Source organism: Numenius arquata, chromosome Z (genome assembly GCF_964106895.1).
Source record: "Numenius arquata chromosome Z, bNumArq3.hap1.1, whole genome shotgun sequence".
Lineage (NCBI taxonomy): Eukaryota > Metazoa > Chordata > Aves > Charadriiformes > Scolopacidae > Numenius > Numenius arquata.
In genome coordinates, this window is record NC_133616.1 from 4174411 (window position 1) to 4197013 (window position 22603).

General features: G+C 45.0%; 1 protein-coding gene across 1 annotated transcript in view; it reads left to right on the plus strand.

The window, feature by feature from the left end:
- Positions 1-22203, plus strand: part of LOXHD1 (lipoxygenase homology PLAT domains 1) — an 85194-nt gene extending 62991 nt beyond the window's left edge. Inside the window, exons 22-26 of the mRNA XM_074165997.1 lie at positions 1664-1849; positions 15953-16123; positions 17237-17375; positions 18887-19048; positions 21723-22203. Coding sequence (XP_074022098.1) covers positions 1664-1849; positions 15953-16123; positions 17237-17375; positions 18887-19048; positions 21723-22203 — 1139 coding nt within the window. The remainder of the gene's footprint in view (positions 1-1663; positions 1850-15952; positions 16124-17236; positions 17376-18886; positions 19049-21722) is intronic.
- Positions 22204-22603: the final 400 nt, after the last annotated feature.

Sequence of the window (22603 nt, forward strand, 5' to 3'; positions counted from 1 at the left end):
GGCCCAAAGTGGATTTACGATACTCTTGTGTAAGAAATGGCTTGGCAGGGGGTTAGAGTTTTCCAAGCTGGGCTATCTAACTGAGGGCAGCAGATGCTGAGTTTTTGTAAGACAGATTTGGGTTTGATGATCTCATTTTCATTTTCCAAAATTCAAGGGCTTTTTATCTGACACAGCAATGAATGTCTGCCCATGTGGAATCAAACTTCTTTCTATGAATCTGCTTTTTTATTATGGCATCAATCATATAAAACCAATAATTTGGGTCAAATTATAAGTAGTGCCAGGTAAAAATGTTGTAACACTTTAAGCTAAAATGTTCGTAAGGTCACTACAGGTGATGGTTTGGCCTTGAACTCTCCAAAAGTCAGGAAAATTGACAGCATGGCTGTTTTCCGTGGCAAAATAGGAACAGTAATGGGCATATGAAATTCAATATCAGGTAATAATTTAGAAATTATTAATAATCTATATATATATCTTAGATAATCTATAATCTTAGAAATTATTCTTTTCCTAACATATACATAAGAAGAGGTGGGAGTTGGTGGGGCAAACTGGTGTGTGAGAAACTGCGACTTTTTCCATTAAATGCAGCATGGACAGTATTTTGAGAAACAGGAATAGAGAAAGAAGGGAAGGGAAAGTGGGCCACAAGATGCTGTAGTGGTCTGGTGGATGATCTGCACTTTGCTTTCAAATCTCTGTGCCATAAGACACAGGGAGAGCAGTGCGAGACAGACCCCAGCTGAAGTGCCCTGGGTGCTACAGGACAGCTTGGAGGAGGCTGTGGGACTGCAGAAGGAGCCCACGGCGTGGAAGAGGGACTGTGGCCCAGTGGGCAGCCCAGGACAATGAGTACTATCACTTTATAGCTAGAAAAGTTAAAATATGTTCTTTAATGCTCTTTCATAAATTGCTGGATGTTGCTGGGTACGTCACCTTGCTTCCGAAGCCACCTTGGAAAAATAGGAGTCATGGCATGGACACTCTCTGCAAAGCGAAGTGATGCCCAGTGGTCCATAGAATCATAGAATCATAGAATTTTCCAGGTTGGAAGGGACCTTTAAGATTATCTAGTCCAACCATCAGCCTAACTGTGATTAAAAAAAAAAAACCAAAACCAAACAAACCAAAAAAACCCCACAACCCATCACTAAATCATGTCACTAAGCTCTATGTCAAACCATCTTTTGAATACCTCCGGGGATGGTGCCTCAACCACTTCCCCGGCCAGCCCATTCCAAGGCTTAGTAACCCTTTCCATGTAAAAATTGTTCCTGATATCCAATCTGAACCTCCCCTGGTGCAACTTGAGACTGTTTCCTCGTGTCCTATTGCCTGTGACTTGGGAGAAGAAAGTCATCATGAGCAGATACTCCTACTGCCCATTAGTACTGCTGTCATCATGGTCACCATACCTTGAACACAAGGGCGAAGCATTCCAGCTGTATTTGGGGGACGGGCTGGAAGGGTGGCTTGTTAGCCTGCAAGGTGTCCTCCTTGCAGGATTCTGCACAAATTCACTGAAATGCCTTGTCTGTGCTCAGATAACCCTGAGCTTCACTGCAGCCTCTTCCAGCCTGTCTTTGCTGCCTCCATTTCCATGCAACTGGGGGCTGGGTGTCAACTCGTGGTGATGTGCCTTGCTCTCTCCTTCCAGGAGCAGGCACTGACGCCAACGTGTCCTTGATCCTGTTTGGGGAGTACGGGGACAGCGGGACCCTGGCTCTGAAGGAGTCCAACAAGTCTAACAAGTTTGAGAGGAACCAGATGGACGAATTCAGCTTCTCAGACATGCTGAGCCTGGGAGATCTCTGCAAAGTGCGGATCTGGCATGACAACAAAGGTCAGGGTGGTGACTTGAGGGGGTGGGAGAGGCTGGGACGATGTTTTTACTTAAGGAAAGGCGGTCTTCTTGCCTGTCTAGACGTAACCTCTTCACTCAGGAGACCATTTTTCCCCCCATGCTGGTGTAATATCTTCTCTAATGGGTCCCCAGCTTCAGCCTACGCTTACAGCCACCACTGCAGCATGGATAATGACAGCTCCTCCAAAGCAAAGCCATCCCGCCTGTCATCCCAACACACTGACTCTATTAACGTGGTACCTTTTTCCCGGGCCAGTATGGTGCTTTCTGAGCACTTTAATGCTGTCAGCCTGACACTGACACACGGGGTAATGCAGCCTGGCATAACACAGTGAGCTTCAGAAGATAGAAATAAAGATCTGTGTCTGTCTTTATTAAAATCACTACATCAGCCAGTGACTACGCAGTGCCCTGCTGAACGAGATTGTGACAGTTTCCTGCTGTTGGACACCCTGACCGGTTTCACAAACAGCAGAGCAGCACTCAGTACCACCGTCGTAGTCATTTGTGTTGTTATTCAGGCCCCAAGCAGCGTCTTGTAACAAATGCATCACTCACACTGCTGTCATGAAATCTCATCCCATCCCATCTTCCTCTGAAAGAGAGGATCTTGCATTAATGATGACTTGGTCGCTAATGGCAGGCCCTTGCTGCAGCCTGAAGGTGAAGCTTGGTGGCTCCTGTAGGCCCACCAAACAAGGTGGTTTGGGCAGCAGTATTTATTGAAGTCCCTGGTAGGGAGGAATGGCAGCAGGACCATCCAGTGGTCACCTGGTTGTACTGAGGCGGAGGGTTTATGGCTGGGCTGGGGTTATGTGTCAGTATGGACACGTGCTGGCCATCATCATCGTGACTTCTCCCAGTTGTGGCAGATGGGGAAGGCGGTATCTCATGCAATATCTATATAAAGACGCTACCTCTGGATCAGACTCTCCCACTGGAAGCTTGCCTCCTTATTTTTATTGAAAAAAAAAAATAGAAATCTTATTGTAGCCTCTGTCTGCTATGAAATATGGGAAATACAACCATCGACCTGCCAATCATTGTTTATTCCCAGCCACTGCAAGCTTTGGGCTCATATTTATTACTCCCACAACACAGGGCTATTTAATTGATTAACCTCTGTAATATTATGTTATATAGCCGGTGCTGAATGCAGTAAGGGAGCTGCTTTTGCCTGATTTTTGTTGCCAAAACACTTATTATTTGAATCTGCAGGGTGGATGCAGAAATGGAAAGGGCTATCAAAATACCCACTGGAGTTTTAGCTCAGCAAACAGGCGTCTGTGCAGTCGCAAGGCTGGTTTGGATATCCTTCTGAGAGCAGCAATAAATCAACATGGACTTGCAGATTTGTTTTCAAATACATTAACAGCTAAAATGTCTACAAAAAAGAACGTGTTCCTCAAGAGGCAAGGTGGCTCCCCGGTGACTGGTCGTGCAAACAGAATGGAATCTACCCACCAGATCAGAGCTGATCCTTAGGGCTCAGGCACAAGAATGAGATGGGATGTAGGAAGATGAGAACTGGGTCAGACCACGGGCCGGTTGAGCCCAGCAGTGTTTCCAACAGAAGCATCGTTGGGTGCCCCAGGAAGAGGAGGAATTGAGTGTGTAGTCCTTCCCCAGTCCTCTGCATCTTGCTATGCATAGCTCAGGGCATCACCTGAACCGGGCATCATTTTTGTCTGCTAAGTAATTTTCAGTGAATTTCCTCAATCAAGTGCTGGTCCAAACTCTCCAGGAGAGGTTTATCACCCACAGCATCCTGTGGCAATGAGTCCCATGCGTCTACTCGCTGCTGCGTGACAAGCAAACCCTGTTAATCTAGGCTGTTTTGCTGCCTTTTCCTTCTTGCACAAGCGATGCCGGTTCGCCGTCTCTGTGCCACCGACGATGTTGTTGATACAGGTTGGGGAGTTACCACATTGCAGCTGAGCTATGGTAATTGCTGTCTGCAGGCTCTTGGTTAGTGGCAAAAGGAAGTAACAGAGCTTAGCTTTAGGCTAAGCAGTAAGAAGGCTCAATTAGTTTAAAATTGCTGTGGGCTAAGAGCACGTACCCAGATAGCCACCACAAGTCAGCTAAAATAGTAAACCATGTGTCCAGAACCTGAAAAAAACCCGCTTCATATTGTGAATATAAATACACATTGCAACCTCATATTCTCTTTCCTTATTTCCCAAATATCACTGCTTTCCATTTATAAATAATTGTTGCTATGGCTTTTACCAGACCTAGCTGACTGCAGGGTTAAGCCTTGGACAAGCAACACGCTCAGGTTTTGTACAGCAAAAATGTACTTGTTTTTCCCCCCAGAAAGCATGACAACTGTAGCTTAAATCATAACATATGTTGTCTTCATTGTTCTTGCATTAGTCATGTGAAAGGCACATCCTATCTCAAACCTCACAAAATGCAACATGACAGTTTGTTGGGTGGGTAGAGTATTTATTACTGCTGGGATCCCAAGCTACAGCTATCCTTTGCATATATCCCTGCCCTCTCTATATAATTTATATAAATTGGCTGTGCCACTGGTTAGAAATTCCTGGCTCTATTTTTTGGAAAGGAGTAGTTGGGTCAAGGGTCGAGGGTTGTGTATGGTTTTTGTCAGATGCTTGGGGGACTTTGGGTATTAAATAAAAATGTGCTTGTATTTACCATTACTTTGAGGCATCAGATGTTGATCGTTCTTTCCTTAGGTTTTTTTTTTTTCTTTTTTGGACTAAATGTCTAACGCCTATGGTCTGTGGAAGACTCAGCCTCACGCTGGTCTACCCCATTGCTCCTCACTTGAATTCTTGGAACATGGTTGATGTTCTTTTCCTAACTTTCTTAATAATCAGCCTCAATGATGGCATTAGCTTATTTTGACTTACATTAGGTGGCTTTAGAACCTCTGGGCTAGTTAAGGGAACTACTAAACATCGCAAAGCTTCTTTTTCTTTCAGGCATCACCTGGTCCCAGCAAGAAATCAACTGACCTGCCTCCATTTCAGGATAAAGTACATTTAAACGGCTTGCCCAAGGTGGCTACTTTGCCACGATGTCCAGCTCAACATCCGTCCCCACCAGCGAAGTTTTGCTGCAGTGGCTTCGCTCCCAGTTCACATCCCACTTTTGTTTATCCTTTCACTGGAGCTTGACTGCAGTGGGGTGTTCAGAGTTGAAGAGGCAGTAATTGCAATGGCAAAGACTGTCAGAAGGTCTTTAAATTGCAAACACGGTGTTTGCTTCCTCTGGAAAATCATGTCAGTTTTATAGTCCCACTTTAAAGCTTTTAAATGCCTTTTTCCCCACAAAAACTGCGGAGTGGCATCTCTGCATGAGGTATAAAGGAGGAATGAAGCCCCCATTTAATTCCTCTGACTTCAGTAAAATTGATTAGGGAGGAAGTTGGCGCTCATTTGAAAACAGGCAGTTTAGAGACTTTGCTACTGCAATTTCAAGGAACTGGTTCCTGATTTTTTAGATGTTTAGAGCCCACCAGCAAGATTCTGGTCACACTGAATTGCTGTGAATGAAATTTAGTTTCAAGTTTTGGTCCATGTCTTTTTATCTTGCCCCTGTTTACTTTGAAATACTGATGTTCGACCTAATATATTTAGACTCCCTGAGCAAATTTAATCGTTTCCAGACTCCCCAAGTCCTGATCTGAGATAGGCACTATGTATTTTCTCATATCTCAGTTCATTTACTTCTACATTTATGCAAGATCAGTATCTGTAGGTCTGTAGAAATGCTGGCTTTCTAAATATAGGCCTCAATTTTTTCTCTGGTTTAAGGACTAAATCACCATTCTGGAAGAACAGCTTAAAGTTTCTCAGTATCTCAGTAATGGAATTATTTACCTAGAAAAAGGATTTTTTTTCTTTTTTTTTTTTTTTCTCCTTGCCTTTTTCTCCTTGCAACAAGAAGATATGGGAAATCTGGATTTAGCTCCCTCATCTGCCTGAGTAGATTTGAACCCCAGTGATAAGCAGTCTTTCTAAAGTCACTAATTTCAGATTCTTGATTATCTCTCTTTCCACCAGCCAAGGGGAGCCAGGAAGAGTCTAATTACGGATAAACCAGACTTCTCTGTGTTATTATAGGAGCAAAGACAGAAGTAAATAACAAGGTTATGCAGCCCAACTTCTTCTTTGCCTCAACAGGGCCCTTCTCTCAATTACACCAGCTGCTATGACATTGTCTAGTTGAGTTTTAACTCAACTGGGCTAACTGCCCCAGTGACCCCTTTTGGGTGGCTTTTCCAATGAAGAAAGTATCTTATTCCCCTTTCTTGATCTGGATTCAAGTGGAAAAAATTAGAATACACTTGCTTTTCCTTTCTTTTCTCTTAAGGAACTACATTTTTAAGGAGCAGCATCTTGTATCAGATCTTAAATTGCACAAGCCTTGAATTCACAGCAAATGGCTCTTCCAGAGGTATGTTTCTGCAAGTCATGGGCATGATTCCAGCCTTTTGGGCACTTGTAGGTTATAAATTATTTAAAAAAGCCTAACAATCTGCCTTTTCAGCCCTTTGTAAGGATTTGCTCAACTATCAGACTTGAGATGGGCCTTTCTAAGCCCTCTTCTCTGCACTTGACTGTTGCCTCATAAATTCTGTTGATCCATGGGGCAGATTTGTTGAGCAGTTTCTGCTTTAAATGAAAAGTGAGAGGATGAGAAATATATGTGTAAAACTGCTCAAGGACAGGAGAGTCCATCATCTTCCCTGTTTTGTTGGTGGCTCAGTACAGAGGAATACAACGTCAACTCCTGCACGTTTCTGGATGGACTGAAGTCCACACCTCGGATAAGTCACAAATGGGCGTGCAAGTTGCAGACCTGTGTAGCACGCCAGCAGCTGTGCCGTGGTTCCTTAGTCTTTCAGATTGCCAAAATCTGGCTTCAGCTTCTCAGGAGACACCAGCACCGAGCTGCAGAGCCCTCCTCACATGCCATGCACCTTCGTCTACTCTTCAGTGGCAGGTTTCTTCCTTATGCTCAGCAGTCATAGAATCATGGAATACCTTGAGTTGGAAGGGACCCATAAGGTTCATTGACTCCAACTCCCTGCAACTCTCAGGACCACATAAAACTAAACCATATGACTAAGAGCATTGTCCAGACACTCTTTGAACTCTGACAGGCATGGTGCCGTGACTGCTTCCTTGGTGAGCCTGTTGCAGTGACCAACCACCCTCTCAGTGGAGAAGAACCTTTTCCTAATGTCCAGTCAGAACTTCCCCTAATGCAGCTTCATTCCATTTCTTCGTGTCCTATTGCTGGTCACCAGGGAGAGGAGATTAGGACCTTCCCCTCCGCTGTCCCCCATGAGGAAGTTGCAGACTGTGATGCGGGCACCTTCTCTTCTCTAAACTGAATAAACCAGGTCACCTCAGTCTGAACAGTTGAATCATAGAATCATAGAATCATCTAGGTTGGAAAAGACCCTTGGGATCATCGAGCCCAACCATCTACCCTACTCTACAAAGTTCTTTCCTACACCATATCCCCCAACACCACATCTAAGCGACTCTTAAACTCATCCAAGGATGGTGACTCAACCACCTCCCTGGGCAGCCCGTTCCAGTGTCTGATCACTCTCACTGTGAAGAATTTCTTCCTAATGTCCAGTCTAAACCTACCCTCTTGGAGCTTGAATCCATTCCCTCTTGTTCTATCATTATTTGCTTGTGAGAAGAGACCAGCACCAACCTCTCTACAAAGTCCTTTCAAGTAGTTATAGAGAGTGATGAGGTCTCCCCTCAGGCTCCTCTTCCTCAAACTAAATAGTCCCATCTCCCTCAATCGTTCTTTGTACAATTTCTTCACCAGCTTCGTTGCCCTCCTCTGTACCCGCTCCAGCACCTCGTTATCTCTCTTGTATTGAGGTGCCCAAAACTGGACACAATACTCGAGGTGTGGCCTCACCAGTGCTGAGTACAGGGGGACAAAGTTGACTTACAGGGTCTGTTGCAGGAAATAAGCACTGAAATTCTAAGAATTTTCACTTTATATAAAGCACTGAATACAGCATTAAAGAGCCAACGTGGTAACAACTCTCTAGGATGAGCAAAAGAAGCCAACTATTGGTTTTGGAAAATGTCTCCATAATCAGAATAGTAGAAGAGCTAAGAAGAAACACTTACTCTGTCTTCACAGACTCATGATTAAAAAAAAAAATTAGCATCCATGGTATCTTCCTTGATACCTTCCGTCTTACACGTCCTACCACAAAGATGAGCTACAGGCACTACAGCACAAGCAGAAGACACAACAAAGATCTCACAGTCCAGAGTTGACATAAAATAGAAAAAAAAAGAAAAATGTAAGGAAACAAAACATCAGACTTGGAGAGAAGATGAAGACTTCAGTGTTGACCTTGCACAGGCCAGTCATTTCTTCACAACGTCCTGTAACTGCAGAACCCTTCACTACAGAGTGGAAAGAGCCCAAAAGGCCAGATGTAGCTGTAGAATTATTGATTCTATGAAAACTTCTCTCTTTTACAAGGCTCCTTTGCTCCTCTTGGGGACAAATTATCTTGCACCCTTGTTAAATGCTTTTGCATCAAGTGTGCCTCAATGAAAGAAAAAAATATGCTTCAATTGCAAGAATACCATGTGAGAAACTGTTATATCTTCACTTCACTGTTCTATCTATCTGAGCCGTTAAGTGTTTTTGCACAGGAGTAGTTTATCTGTAAGATGTGAGGGTTTGGGGTTTTTTTGTCTGAGAGTAATTTATGGGTGGTTTTGACCTGAGTCAAACCCTGGACTGAGCAAGTTAGGGAGGTGATTGTCCCCCTGTACTCAGCACTGGTGAGGCCACACCTCGAGTATTGTGTCCAGTTTTGGGCACCTCAATACAAGAGAGATATCGAGGTGCTGGAGCGAGTGCAGAGGAGGGCAATGAAGCTGGTGAAGGGCCTGGAAAACAAATCATATGAAGAGCGGTTGAAGGAGCTGGGACTGTTTAGTATGAGGAAGAGGAGGCTGAGGGGAGACCTCATCACTCTCTATAACTACTTGAAAGGACACGGTAGAGAGGTTGGTGCTGGTCTCTTCGCACAGGTAACTAATGACAGAACGAGAGGGAATGGCTTCAAGCTCTAACAGGGTAGGTTTAGACTGAACATTAGGAAAGAATTTTTCAGAGAAAGAGTGGTCGGGCATTGGAACAGGCTGCCCAGGGAGGTGGTTGAGTCACCATCCCTGGGCGTGTTTAAGAGCCGTTTAGATGTGATGTTAGGGGATATGGTATAGAGGAGAACTTTGTAGTGTAGGGTAGATGGTTGGACTCGATGATCCCAAGGGTCTCTTCCAACCTGGATGATTCTATGATTCTATGGTTCTAAGTTGCATAGACAACAGAGGAGAGGGGAGAGGAGACCTATTTTCTGAAACTGTCCCAAGAGTTAAGCTTTTCCTTTGTCAAAGGTTGTGAGAGGTTTTGCATTGCCTGTCTGCTCCGATGAGAAATGTTGCTGTGTGAATTAACACGATCCTAAAGGAGAGATATACAAAAAGGATCTATTTTTACTCCGCCACTGGCTTGCTGAATGACCTTGCATAAATCACATCCCCGTGCCTCATTTTCAATTATGTAAATTAGGGATAAAAATTATTCACCTTCTTAAAGTGTTTTGAGATGTACTGATGCAAAGCTAGATGCTATGATTTTAACACCTCACAATTAGCGCTCCATTTCTAGTGTTATCTAAGCTGCTATCAAAACTCCCACCACTTTCTGGGTGATGTCTCCTGTGGTGGGGTTTAGGGATGGATGATCATCTAACCAGGTAGGGGATAAAAAAGGTCAGAAGACACAAGGCTGATGAACTGTCCTTGCAATGGTCATTACTTTATGGTTCAGAAAAAGTGAAAAGGAAAAGAAAATGCAATTAGGGTGCCGAGCAGCACTGGATGATGGTTGTGAATGGCTGGCCAGCAGCAATTCTTCACTGGCCCCTCAGCAGTCAATGTCCCAAGCAGGATTTTTCTTTTACTCCTAGAGGAATATAAGCACCAGTAATGACAAGTTTTATCCTTGACTGGGCATTAAAAGAAGCATGGCCAGCAGGTCAGGGGAGGTGATTCTCTCCCCACTCTGGGGACACCCTACCTGGAGTACTGTGTCTCCAGTCTACAATTGTGGAGTCCTCAACGCAAGAAGGACATGGACCTGTTGGAATGGGTCCAGCAGAGGGCCACGAAAATTATTAGAGGGCTGGAGCACCTCTCCTATGAAGACAGACTGAGAGAGTTGGGGTTGTTCAGCCTGGAGAAGGCTTTGGGTCGACCTTATAATGGCCTTCCAGTACCTGAAGGGTGCCTGCAGGAGAGATGGGGAGGGACTCTTTATCAGGGAGTGTAGCAATAGGACAGGGGGTAATGGTTTTAAACTGAAAGAGGGGAGATTGAGATGAGATCTCAGGGAGAAATTTTTTGCTGTGAGGGTGGTGAGACCCTGGCCCAGGTTGCCCAGAGAAGCTGTGGCTGCCCCATTCCTGGAGGTGTTCAAGGCCAAGTTGGACGGGGCTTTGAGCAACCTGGTCTGGTGGGAGGTGTCCCTGCCCAGGGCAGGGGGGGAGACGGTATGATCTTTAAGATCCCTTCCAACCCAAACTATTCTATGATTCTATGATTCTATAAGATCTGCTACAGACAGACAAGGGATAGAAAGGAAAATCAATTGGTATGGGTGCAAAAAGTGGAGACAGTTTAAACTTCCATGGCCATGTGTGTATCCAAGCCTGGATGTGGTTCTCCAGCGGGCATTTGATCCCACCAGCTCTTGCTTTGCAAGGAATGGTTAACACTCACTAAAGCAAGGTACCAGGGACCAGGTACCTGGTGAGTGAGTGGTGAAACCACCAGACTCAGTTAATTCTCACACTTTTTCTCCCATCCTCCCACATTTCCGCATGTGTCAGAACAGCTTAATATTTTAGGGGTGAATATAGGCTGGGGCAAGCGGTGTCTGTTCCCAAGAGGGGCTAAGGGAACTTCTGGTGCTGCAGATTTGGGTTTTAGTTAAATGAAGCAGTAACTTCATTATCTGTGTTACATCTACTACTTATAAAGTCAGACTCCATTCTGCTAATCACTGCAGAAATACACAACAAGGAGCTTGCACTCCAACCTGTCTGTGCAGCATCAGGAAAGCATGGGCTTTTAACATAGCCTGGGAAAAAGGCAAAACGATCCTGCGAAGACCTTGCAGACAGACTCAGAGGGTCCGTGCCCAACATCACCTGGTTGTCAGCTTTTGGAAAGGAGGATAAATGGGACAAACAACTGCTCTTTTGGATAAGGACACTTGGGGAAGAGAATACATTTCCCTACATGACACTAAATTATACAACTGCTAGAGTCAAGCAGTCAAAGTGATTCTGCTTTCCCCAAAGCTCTTCTCCTCCTCTAATTACATTTGAAATGTTTTGCACGCTATTGAAAATGTCACTTCCAGCTGCGGACCATTAAGGGGCCTACATGGCACAGCCACAGGTTTCATGAGGGCAGGTTAGCTGCTGGGGATTTCGATGGCAGCAAACCAGGCCTGGCGTGAGGTGTCTTTTGTTACAAACACTGAACACTTGTTATGGTGATAGGGGATCTTCCACAAAGGCACAGTGCTGGCCAAACCTTTTTAAAGACCGAGACCCGCATAATCAGGCAGGGACTGCTCAGATACGTGCTATTTCTTCCCTTCTGCCCCAAAGCAGTAACGGAGACAAATATAGTGGTCCTGGTTTGTACTGGGGTCACTGCAGAAAAACCCACGATGCCCTCCAAGGCATCTGCGCAGCTGATTTGTGCCTAAACCCTTGTTCTCCTGGTGCTGTTAGTCAAGGTGCCAAAGGGATATGAACAGGTCTGGCTCTTCTGCAAGCACTGAAAGTTAAGTGATGGAGCAACTGTGGCTTTCACAGTGGATCAGGAGCCAGCACCCAACAGCATCTGGGGAAAGGGTTGAGGAGGCATCACTTCAGAGATCCTCCAGCATGGCCAGGCTGTGAGAGCAGTAGACAGGACCTAGGAAAGCCCTTCCACCCTGCTACGTTCACATCACTTTTCTGGTTCCTCTTCCTTCACTGATGCCCACTCCATAAACCAGCTTTATGGTTAGGTGAAGATTTGATGCCTCTGGGGTTATATCTGTATGGGATGTAGTTTCCTTTGCTGTTGTTTCCTAGGTGCTGTAACACCTCTGAGCCCATTGCTCTGCAAAAACCGCACAGGAACAGGTGGTGGAAACAGGGTAACATCCTGAAACCAGGATTTCATGACCTGAAAAGGGATTCTACAAACACAGTTTCTTCTTTCTCCTTCCACTGATGTGCCCCCTGGCACACAGAGCCAGCTCAGTGGAGGGAAAGTCTCACATTTAGACTCTGTACATAACTAGACTTTGTGTTTTTTTCTAGAACAATACAAAAAGAAATTAAATATATCTATTCCCCGTCTGAAACAAGAGAAAACCAATACTTTATCTTTCTTCAGCCCCTAACCAATCCTTTCATTTCCATATCAGCTTTTAAGTAGAGTTTAATGCTGTGGTGGTGACTGCCTCGATGTGGCAGCCCTCCTGGCACCGGGGGACGTGGGCAGGGCAGGAAGATGTGCTCCTCTGCACATAACCAGTATAGCATTCACTTGGGGTGAATCAGTTATCTCGAGAAATGAAAGGCAGTACAGGATACTTCTACAGTTTCCAGGTCTCCCAGTTTAATTTAAATTGCTAATCATCAGGAAGAAAAGCAGGAAAAAGGAAAGACTGATTCGAGTGAGAGGGAAGAGAACTATTTTTTCCCTAAAGCAGGCAGGAGGATGTTTTGAGGCAGTAACACTGCTTTTCTAAGAATGACCAGCCAGCTCCCTGACTCAAGGTACCCTTGTGTTGTAAAGGGACACCCTGTTGGTATTTGCTTTTTAGTGTTGAGCCCCTGACAGAGCCCAGAACATGCTCTTCTAATAGCCCAGAGCTGATAAATGCAGCTTTTGCAGGGAACAACAGAAAAAGCTGCAATTTGTGCTTGTTTTGCCCTCAACTCCAACATGTGCTGGAAAGTCAGCTCTGTCCCATCTCTCCCTGTGATAAAAAAGCGGGTTTTTTGCAGCAGCTTTCCTGTGAGCAGCTGCTGGGACCAGGCCAGAGAAGAGGAAGGAAGGAATGTGCATCTCATTCAGTCTCTCTTCTCATACCACTGCTTAGCTCTGATCCTGCCCCAGTCATGCTGTTCACTGCTGGCAACAGGTCTAAGATCACCAATTTATTCTCTCCTGGTCTGAAGTCATTGATGTCTCCCACTGGAGAAGGGTGGGATGTTTTCTTTCTTTCATCCTGTACTATTTTAACTAAAGTTTTGATGGAAGCGGAGCAGCCTCCTGAATATGCTGCAGAGATGTTCATTGAACTTAAATGGAAATGAGTCTGCCAAAAAGATTAACGGCTGACACTGCCAACATGTTTAGAATAATTTTCCAGACAGCACCAAAGAGCAAGTTGCTCCAGTGAAAGAGCGGTGGGAGCCCAGGAGAACTTGGTAAGATCTGCCCAGGAGGCAGTAAACTGGTGAGGATCTGTGAGGGTATCACATGCCAGCTCACCCCCAAAACCCCTTCAATACCCTTCTTCTGCTGCTGGAGCCTGGAGGAGGTCTTTCATGTTTGGATGGTGCAAGGGCTACAAAGATGATGAGGGGACTAGAACACCTCTCTGATGAGGAAAGGCTGAGGAACTTGGGTCTTTTTAGTCTGGAGAAGACAAGACTGAGGGGGGATCTGATCAACACCTATAAATACTTAAAGGGTGGGTGTCAGGAGGATGGGACCAGTCTTTTTTCAGTGATGCCCAGTGACGGGACAAGAGGTAACGGACACAAACTTGAACACAGGAAGTTCCATCTAAACACAAGGTGGAACTTTTTTCCTGTGAGGGTGGCAGAGCCCTGGAAGAGGCTGCCCAGAGAGGTGGTGGTGTCTCCTTCTCTGGAGACATTCAAACCCCGCCTGGACACGTTCCTGTGCAACCTTCTCTGGGTGACCCTGTTCTGGCAGGGGAGTTGGACTAGATGATCTCCAGAGGCCCCTTCCAACCCCCTATTGTTCTGTGATCCTGTGATTCGGTGATCCAACTCCCCTGTCTCTGTCCTGCACTCATGGTATTTGCACAGGTCTTGTCACTGGCACATGGTTCTGTCCTCCCAGTTCAGGAGAGACATGAAGGTACTGCAGAAGGGCCACAAAGATGATTAAGGAGTTAGAGCATCTGTTGTATGAGGAGCAGCTGAGGGAGCTGGGACTGTTCAACTTGGAGAAGACAAAGATCAGGGGGATTTTCTTGATGTGTACGGGTATCTGATGGGTGAAGTAAAGAAGATGAACTCTTCTCAGCAATGTCCAGTGACAGGACAAGAGACAACAGGCACAAATTGAAATAGAGGAAATTCTATCTAAATATAAGAAAAAAGCTTTTTTCTTTGCAGAGGTAATCAAACACCTGCACAGGTTGCCCAGAGAGGTTCTAGAGTCTGCATCCTTGGAGTTAATCAAAGCCTGACTGGACACAGCCCTGAGCAACGTGCTTTAGTTAACCTTGTTCTAAGCAGGGGATTGGACTAGAGGGTCTCCAGAGGTGTCTTCCAGCCACAATGATTTTGCAGTTTTGTGCCCTGTAAATTGGAATTTAAGGTGCAAGTGGTGTCTTTGGTTGAGGTGATTTCCTAGCCTGAAGAAGGTTCAGGAAGCCAAAGTACAACACAGGAAGGGCTATGAGGCTGGTAGACAACTGCCAACACATGGTGTGGAGGGATCGCAGTCCACAGGAGAGGGTGACATGTTGACATAACTTGAAAAGGTGCCATCGTTTCCTTTTCAGGGCTACAGAAGATTAATATTTGCAAACTATGGAAGTAGGCATATGGTAGCGAGCTCTTGGAATCGTAAGAGCTGTTTAGTGTCTCTGGGATGTAAATAATAAGTCAGCAGAGATCTTTCATGATGAACATAACCTTTCTCTGTCTGACTAATAACAGGACTTGTAAGTAGAACTGTCAGAACTTTCTGTCCACCCAAGCTGAACAAAGGTTTCTTCTATTTCAACAAAGAAGTCAAGAAAATGTTCCCAAATGCCCTTTTCTTCATTTTCAAGTTACTTTTCCACTGGGGAAAACAAAAAAAAAACAAAAAAAAACAAAAAAAAAAACCAAAAAACAAACAAAAAAAAAGAAGTAGAAAACTAAAAGGAAGCTATGAAGCTATGACTCCTCAGAAGGCCCAAAGGCATGTTAGGTGATTTGGTGGTCTCTGCCACAGCATCCATCCTTTAGTCTGTCCTATGTTCATGTCCAGTTACAACATTAGTGAATTCATCGTGTTTGCTTGGCAAGATCAGGATGACATGGGTAATTTCCTTGCTGGCAGGGTCAAAGGAAAAAGTTGCAATCTACCTTCTGACCTTCAAATCCAAATATGAAGGGTTTGGGGGCCTCAGAGAAAGGCACTACACCCTACAGCTTGTGGTCAACTAGCACTCCCGAGATGTGAAGGGACCCCCACAAACCATGCACAAACTGCTGTGTCTTTTTTAATAGCTAGAGATTGTTTAATAGCAAGGGTTTGTTGTCCCTAAGACACAGTAGTTCCTCTCCGTGAGACAGTTCCAGTGTTGGCGTGCTGGGAAGGACACTCCAGCCCCGGTTCTCCCTACTCACTGTTGCTGCTACTGGTATTGCAGAAGCCCCATCTTGTGTGAAGTGTTGGGCAAGGACAAGAGATGGCCCCTTGCCCAGAGAGCTTGAAATCTGGCTTATCTTGGACCACCCTCCAACATCCTTATATCTGGTCAAAATCTAGACTCCCTCAAAAGCATGGCCTGACTCTAGAAAAGGGGTCAGATTATGGTCTAGAGCAAGTCATCATTGATTTTGGTATCAGAACAATGTCGTGTTCACTGGTGACATTATCTGAAGAAAATATAGATAATTTCTAGTATCAGCAAGGTACTCCTGAGGAGAGGTATCTCACCTTCTTACCCAAGCTATGTGAAAATATAAAAACCTTTTTTATTTTATTGTTTTGCTAGGAATCGCACCAGGTTGGCACTTGGAATATATTGACGTTACGGACTCCGCCATGGACAAGACATTTCGCTTCCAGTGTGATCGCTGGCTGGCTAAAGGTGAAGAAGATGGGCAGCTCATAAGGGAACTGGCTTGTGCCAATAATGACATCCTGGAACTGAAGGAAAGGACCTGTAAGTTTAGAGTTGACTTGTGGCATTTGCTGAGGGACCTCAGAGGCCATAGGGCCACATCTCCTATACACTACTCCACTAAGGGTTCCCATGTAATAGGTGCTTGTATTTGCAGCCTTTAAGGGTTAAATTACTTAAGGCACTTTTTAGTTCAAAAGTGCAATGCTGTGATAAGAAAGCAACAAATCAGGATTTATGAGGAAGAAAAAGATCTCATTCTGGGTAAAAACTTAAGAAGAGCCCATCTGCAGCGGTTCAATCCAGCAGTAAGCCATAAGGACACACGGTTATGGTCTCATTAGAAATAATGGGCTTGAGTCTTTGAGGTGGAAAATAAGTTCAATCCTTAAAGCTTTGTAAGTAACATTGCTCCAGCTTCCTCCTTAACATGTTCTGGGCTACTAGCTCCAGTATCCCAGCTGCACATGATGGCTGAGCTTAACACGCCGTAGCCCCAGGTCTGCTCTGGGTAATTCCACCGAGTCCAAGGTAATTACACCAGTGTCTAATGCGGTGAGCAAGGGTTGTTTAACTGCACTGATGATATGCAAAGTGCGCCTCAAGAACTCCTGCATCGCAGTGCTCTTCTTCAAGAGAGTCCTGGAGAGTCAACAATCACGTTTTTTCTGTGTGATTTCACTCTGCCCCTGCAAAAAAAAAAACCAGTTTTGTGGTTGACATTTTGGGTACTTTCATGCCACTGTAGCATCTGAGTACATCCTGTGGGCTACATGGATACCCTCAATATCCCTGTTAGGAACGGTGGCACAAAAACTGTAGGATTTGAGCTGTGTTAAAAAGGGAGTGCTTAGCACAGCAGGGAGGTGGACGCAGCTTGTTCAAGAGCAGCTCCCTCTCCTCTTGCTAGCTGATCGAGCAGCACTCATATTTTTCACGCACTCTATATCCCTGCGTGAAATCCAAAGCACACAGAAGTCAAAAGTCCTACAGATTTCAGTGTGTTTCTGTCCTTATTTTGCAAATGCTTTCTTGTGTGCTGTGATAAATATTAGGAAGAGAGCTTTTAAGCAAAGTGACAGCCAAATGAAGAGATTTTTCTGGCCATCTGCTCTTCCTTTTCTGTTTAACACGTGTGTTAATTATGCTCTAAAGCCTATGAGATTGTCACAGTAACAAGCGACAGAGAGGATGCAGAAACAAAGGAAAACATCTGGATCATCTTAGAAGGAAAGATGGGCCGCTCGAAAGAATTTCTTATGGAAAACTCCTCCAAGAAAAGGAGATTTGAAAGGTAGTGGGACTGGATGGTGGGCTAGAGGGACTCCCCACCAGCTGTGTGTCTTCACCTCTTCTTCAGGACAGTCTACAGAGTTGTGTTTGTGCCATGTTGTTTCTCATCCCCCTTCCAAAAGGCCTAATGGCTCCTCATTGGGAGTAAAAGGAAGATGTAAAATTAGTTTCTGATGAGCAGACAGGTTTAAAAAATTATAAGAAAAATCCATTTGGTAAAAGGAAATGTAGATGATACACATGTGTGTGTTCTTTTGTGTTAGTACATACAAATGGGCTTCGGGTGAGCCCCGGGGGAGGCTATGTATTTTTGAGCTGGGAGGAACAGAAGGAAGCTGGAGGTGTTTTTAGTTCCTTTTACAGCATCTCACTGGCAGTGGGAATCAGAGAGAAAGTAAAAATAGTTGGAGGCTAAATGTTGTCAGAGCTGCTCAGATTTGACTTTCCAGATGAATCTGGGGGGGGGACGGGGAGGTAAGGCTGAAAGATCACTCTTGCGTGAGGAAAGCTGAACATCAGTCTCATGCACAGACAGGCTGGAGGCGCATCTATGTATCGTGGGGCAGATTCCTTCTCCCATGTTGGGACCAAAGTCCTCCAAGATGTGAGATAAGTTTTCCACTTTGTTTAAGGACACAGCACGTCCTTAGGAGATGGGAACCTCTTCAAAGTCATGGATGCTGCTGATGCTCTGTTGCTTTGTAGAGGGGAAAGGTTTTTCTTGTGGCTCTGTAAAGGAAGGTGAAATGACAGCTCATGTGGACTCTAGTATGAATAGCTGAGATGTATGAAACGTGAAAGATTGGGAGGAGCTCCCTCCTGACCTTCAACTGATGGTGCCTACAGTGGAGTTAAAGACATCATTCTCCAGAGCATTAGTCCATCATAAAATCACAGAATCATAGAATGGTTATAGTTGAAAGGGACCTTAAAGATCACTGAGTTCCAACCCCCCTGCCCTGGGCAGGGACACTCCTTGGAGGCAGGTTGGAAAAAGGACCAATCCAAGGAGAAAAACCTAACAGATATGCAGAAGACATGACAGGGAGCCAGCCAAGGGTTTGACAGAGACCTATTGTTTCTCTAAACTGTTTCCAAGCCGAGCTTCAGGAAGGGTGGCTGAACTAGCAAATTTAAAACAGCTATGATGGCTAGATGGGTAACAGATACAGTATATGTCAGGGATGAATGAGTAAGTGCCAGAGGGGAAATTAGTCATTCTTTAGCTTTATCTATAATGAGGCAAATTGATTTTGTGTGTGGAACAGCTCAAGTTTATCCTGGAAAGTCCTAGTGTCAACAATTTAGTGTCATCCTTAATCAGAGAAAATACTAAATTTAAATATGGAAATTCTACTTTGTGATGAATTATTGTAGGTTAAGTCAAATGACTTTAAATGAAGGCTTATCTTCTATCTTCTGTAGCCATGTGCAAATTACTTAATGTCCGTATGAGACAAGTCACTGCCAGCCTTCAAGATGCTCACTGAAACTGCTCCCTGTTTCCCATAGGGGAGCAACAGACACGTTTCAGTTTTCTTCAAAGAATGTTGGGGATATCGCAGCCATCTGCGTTGGTCACTGCCCAAAAGATGGGAAGAAGTCATCTGCGAAAGCTGATGTCTTCTGGCACGTCCAAGAGATTATCGTGACGGAGATGGAGCTTTGCAACAAGTAAGTGCCTTCACACCTGCAAGGATACACTCCAGGAGGGCACAGGGAAGCTGAGCAGCTCCACATGTGTCCTCCTGAAGCATTTTGGGCTTCAGAAGTAAGCTTACCAAATCTCAATCCCTTTCTGAAAGCTAAGGACAAGCTGTTTGGTGTGTGGGGTACAGAATGTCCCTGCCTGCCTCGCCTGTGCAATTTTTGAGTTGTTAGAGAGGGAATTTGCACGTTCTGATAAGTTTATAAACAAATTGGTTTGTGTGAATCTTGCAGCTATGACAAATAAATGCCTCCGCTTATGGAAAATACTTAGACTGACTGAAATTTAAGGGTTTTGTAGGATGCTCTGCAGCTAAGTCTTGTAAAAAGAGCTCCCAGAAACAAGTTGAGAGTAAGACAAAACCTGAACCTCTGATTCAGACCAGTTTGGATGAGAGATCCTTCTGGTGTGGTCCAAAAGGCCAACGGAATGGTTGCAGTCATGCAGCTCAGCTGCTCTGGTTTGAATGTGATTGAAATCAGCCGTGGCCAAAATGAAAACCTGAGCACATCAGGTCCTACAGGCTTGGGTCTGAGCCCCATCTTTGGAAGGGGTGACCTTCACGACTCAGCGAGCAGATAGCACAGGGACTAGGCAGGAACTGGAGAAGATCATCCATTTGCGGAACAAACTGCTCTTCAGAGAAAATATCTACAACTTAATTGTGGATTTCTTTTTTTTCTCCATGATATTTCCATTGCTGTTAAAGGATTTAACTATAAGGAGTTTGTTCCAACTGAGACAATTGAGTGTTTAAGAAGAAATCCTTGAAGTGGTTGGTTTTTTTAGAAGCTAAGAGTCTCTCCTAGCAAATTAATCAGCCAGCAGAAGAGCCACAATAATATTTGCTGAATGAAAACTCAGTCAATTACATACTAAAACATGCTCTTTTTCCCCTGGTGGGGAAAAACCTGGAACCCTTAAAGTCCAGCTGTGCAATCAAATCCATGCACTAAACTCATCGGGAGCGTGCTGAAACTGCTGAAGTGGTATGTTTTGAAGGGGCCAGAGATCTTCTCATAAAGCCCCAGATTTTTTAAAGGTGAATTAAATTAAAGAGGGCAGCCAGGAGATACCAGTAAAGCCTGAGGCCTGTTGTTGCACTGAAGCAGGGCTCCGGCTCTGCAGATGCAACGCTTCATGGCGGTGTTTGCTCTGCAACCCATCAACTGGAGCAGACTACACCCTGAGAGCAAGCTCTCACTTCAGGTATTCCCCATCCCAGACATCCAAAAAACCTCACCCAGTCAAGGCAAAAACCAAATTAAAAGATTTATGAGATTGCTGCAGCAATAGTTTTGAATTATACTGGGATTTTTGCCTTTTAATAGTATATCTTAGTATGTGAAAGGGCTGTATTTAGAAGCTTTTTGTTGAAATCCCAGGGCTAGAAAGGTCATCTTTTTTTTTCTTCTTGACCCTCTTGAAGGCTGGCATGCTCATTATAACTCCATACCATGAGATATTACGTAGCCCAGGAAATAAAACTGCAGAATTGGGCAACCCCTCCACCCTACCCTTATGCAGTTTTTTTCTGTCCCTGAGCCTAAAATTTTGGTCCCACCAGAATTTCTCATTTACAAGGCTTTTTTCCAGAGAGAGCAGTGCTTTACTTTGGCTGCAGAAAAATGTCAAAAGTGCTGGAAGCGCTGCTGGAATCGCAGCAAAGCCTTCCTCCAGGTGTTTATTTTACGCGCACGCACTGCAATCCGGCTACACTCCCTCCAGGAAGACCTGCTGCAGTTTGGTGAAGGGGGAGGGAAGGAGGGAGAGGGGGAAAAAAAACCCTCATTTGGAAATGATCTGCATCATTGGAAATGAAATACATCATTAAAAGCAGAGTGCTCCAGCCTCGGGCCAGCTGCCAGGTAGGCGGTAATTTATGGATGTGCTCCCTGCACATCCCCACAGGCAGCACTGCCGAGCCAAGGGCTTTCAGCATCTGGTGTCTATCAGTTCTGTGCTCAATTATTTTTTATTTTTTTGTTGCCTGCTAAGGATGCACTGAGTGATCCAGATGAGGAAAGGGGGGGAATTTAAACCTCCTCCTCCCGTCTTTCCTGTTCTCTATATCCTAGCCCAACCTCTACTATACCAGCAGCGAGTACAATTGCTGGGCTCCCTTAAAGGGTGAGATCCTGATCACAGACCAGCTAAACTCAGCAGCTCTGGGCTGCAGGACTGATTGCTGGTCCTGCTTTGGTGGGTCTGTAAATGGACATGCCATGTCCCAGGCAAAAGAGGTGACAAGTGCCCCACAACAACCCTCCCATGAGCAGGGTGTCTGGGGCTGTCTAGGGAGACTTTGTGGTGTTCCGTTGCAGTTGCAATGTTCAGTCACGGCCACCTTTCTAGAGAGAAACTGTAGTGCTAATACATACATGGAAAAGTACTGAAACAGCATTAATATTGGGCAATTTAGTAGCAATGTCCATAACACTTAGAATCATACAATGGTTTGAGTTGGAAGGGACCTTAAAGATCATCTAGTTCTACTCCCCTGCCATGGGCAGGGACACCTCCCACTAGAGCAGGTTGCTCAAAGCCCCATCCAGTCTGGCCTTGAACACTTCCAGGAAATGGGAGCCAATAAAGTGGCCATCCACACCATTAACACGCTGCTAATTTTCCCTTTGGCAGATATTATTTCAGGTGCAACGTGAAAATCCCTCTGCGTTACAAGAGACGGGACTACAAAGTCTTCGAGTGTGCCAAGGTCACCGAGAGCTTTGCCAGCAAAGCCCGGAGCTTGGTGCCAGTCAAATATGAGACCATCGTGGTCACAGGCTTTGAAAAGGGCGCAGGGACCGACGCCAACGTGTTCATCACCATCTTCGGCTTGAATGGGGACTCAGGAAAGCGGGCGTTGAAGCAGAAGTTCAGGAACCTCTTTGAGCGGGGCAAAACCAACAGGTTTTACCTGGAAACGCTGGACATGGGGGAGCTGAAAAAAGTCCGGATTGAGCACGACAACAGTGGTCTGGCGCCAGGCTGGCTGGTGGAGCGGGTGGAGATCACCAACTCGGCGACTGGTGTGACCACCATATTTCCCTGTGGGAAGTGGTTGGATGAAAACCGGGGCGATGGGTTAATCTGGAGGGAGCTTTTTCCTAGGTACTGAGGAAGGCAGGGCTGCAGGAGGGTTCCCGTCCCTTCTGCATGGGCATTTTTCTCATTATGCTGTTTTATATTGCATTTTACATTTTAAAACACTGCCTTTTGTATGGAGAGATTTTTAGTAGCAAGATGTGTTCCCTGGGTTAACATTTTGTACAAGTAATACAGCTTTTTTTAAAGCACATATAAAATTGTGAATGAAATAAATACCTTTCTCGCTTATTTGTGATTAAAAGCCACAAGCAGCAGATTCACAAACTGGCCTTTAACAGCTTCTGCTTTCAGCACCTTTCCTTGCCAGGGCTGGGAAAACCCCCTGGCCTCCACCACTGATGGGCTCCTCCCTGTTTTAGATGAGTAAAGAGGACAAAGGAATTGAGCCAATATATTTAAGAAAATTGAGC